Genomic DNA, 1,954 nt, shown 5'->3' on the forward strand with positions numbered 1-1,954 from the left:
GCCCGGTTCTCCCTTCCCCAACACGCATCCACTTGCAAGTCCAAAAAAATAGACATTTGAAAAAGTACATCTGTTTACACTCAGTCTACCTGCATATTATTTCTTGAGATTATTACTTTTTTTTTTTTTTTAAACCATAAAAAAGATTGCATATTGGCAAGATGATGGGAGAACCAGGGCGGGATTCCTGGGGTGTGTGCGGAGCTGGGGGGTGGGAAGGGGCGGGGCTGGGACGCAGAAGCGAGGGAGCCAATGGAGCAGCAGCGCAGCCCCTCGCCACAGCGCGGTCCCGTCACCCGCAGCCCTGCAGCCCCTGCTGGCGCTCGGCTCCCGCCGCCCGCGTCTCCTCTCCACCTTCTCCTCCCGGCTGCCCACGTCCAGGCCGAGGGCCGCTCCGGAAGCGGAGGGGGAATGGCTTTGTGGCGGGCGTCCCCTGGCGGGGGTGGGGACGGGGCCTGCGCGGGGAGCGGCGTGATGAGGCGGCACACACCAGAGCGAGCTTATTTGTGACTGTTTCCACTCTGGGAAAAATTGTCCATCACTTCGGTGACTTGGAACCTTGAAGCAGCTACTAGGCTGATAGGTTAAGAAAGAAATTTTTTGTTCTGGTGGTTCTGCATTAGTATTAAGCATGAATATATATCCTATATTACACCGCTCTCCTTCTGCTGGGGGCAGACGGCGGCCTCCTTCCGGACTGCAAGAGGGCGCAGCCCGGGGACCCAAAGTGTAAAGCTGCGATGCCCCGCGCCCACCCCGCCTTCGCCCTCCCCTGCGCCCCGAGATAGAAAAGCCCTCCCGCCCCACCCGCCGGGTTAAATAGATAGCGCCACATTCCGCACTCATGCACGGCCCTGGGCTCGTCCCTCGGCAGCGAGGCGCGGCCTCCGCCCCGGCTCCGCCTCCCCGCCCGCCGGCGCTGCCTGCCTTTCACTGGTTGTGCACGTCTTCCCTGCGGACGATCTTGTAGATGATCCAGTAGAACATGTTGAAGATGAGGAAGGCCATGGGAAAGCCGATGCGCGAGATCTTGTCGATCTTCTTGGCTCGCTGGATAAAGAGTTTGCGCATCTCCTCCGGGGACTTGGAGGGCGCGGGCGCGGGGTTGGCTGTGTTGTTGTTGTTGGCGCCCTTGACCGAGAGGCCGTCCTTGGCCTGCAGGCAGGCAGGGCCCATGCCGTAGGCCGAGAAGTTGAAGCGGCCTTCCCCCGCCTCGTCCTCCTGGAACAGATTCAATGTGGGACTCTGCTTAAAATAAGGCAGGGGCCGGGCACCCTCCCTGCAAGGCGCTCTCTCCGGGCTGGCAGGGGAGGTCGTCTCGGAGAGGGGCGCCGCCGGCCCAGGAAACAGGTGCAAAGCAGGGGACAGCGCTGCTGGCTGACCAGGGACTTCAGGCCGGCCACTTTGTTCTGTGCGCTCTAGAGGTTTAAACGAATTTCATTTCTCCTCTTAAAGTGGGGGGGATGAGATTCACCTGGCCTGTCTCTTTTCTTTGTTTCTTTTTGTCTTTTTATCTTTTTGAGGCAGGGTCTTGTAATGCAATTCAGGCTGCCCTTGCATTCACTCTAGCCCCGACTGGTCTTAACTCCCAGCAATTCGCCTGCCTCAGCCTCCTGAGTGCAGGGATCACAGGCCCGACCACACCCCACCAATCTCACGGGTGTCTGCCACCGGAGGTTTCCATCGTGTACCAGGTAGCAGCACTGGATTTGGGGCGAAGATTCAGGGAATAATTTGGAGTGATCCCCTGCTTTGCCTCTGTTGCCTCCTGTCCCTATTCCCCACCCCTCTATGGTGCAGGAGGCCGCAGACGGCTGGGCCTTCCTCGGTTTCAGAAGAGCGAACCTTCAAAGCCAGGAGAAGCCTCAGACTTTTATCGGGATTCTTTGTTAGGCCCTTCCTGTGGCTCCAACTGTTTCTCCTAAGCAAATGCCTGTGACCCTCATGCTAATAT

At 58.3% G+C, this 1,954-nt stretch overlaps 1 protein-coding gene across 3 annotated transcripts in view; it reads right to left on the reverse strand.

Moving 5' to 3' along the window:
• Positions 1–926: 926 nt before the first annotated feature.
• Positions 927–1,954, reverse strand: part of Glra1 (glycine receptor alpha 1) — a 100,915-nt gene continuing 99,887 nt past the window's right edge. For 2 of the 3 annotated variants that reach the window (XM_004629371.1, XM_004629372.3), the window contains one exon: positions 927–1,221. In XM_004629371.1, the coding sequence (XP_004629428.1) occupies positions 931–1,221 (291 nt within the window). In that variant the 3' untranslated portion in view covers positions 927–930. Of the gene's footprint in view, positions 1,246–1,954 lie in introns of all 3 variants that reach the window. The other variant, XM_004629370.1, reaches the window with a different exon arrangement.

Source organism: Octodon degus, unplaced genomic scaffold, assembly GCF_000260255.1.
Source record: "Octodon degus isolate 3935 unplaced genomic scaffold, OctDeg1.0 scaffold00029, whole genome shotgun sequence".
Taxonomy (NCBI): Eukaryota; Metazoa; Chordata; class Mammalia; order Rodentia; family Octodontidae; genus Octodon; species Octodon degus.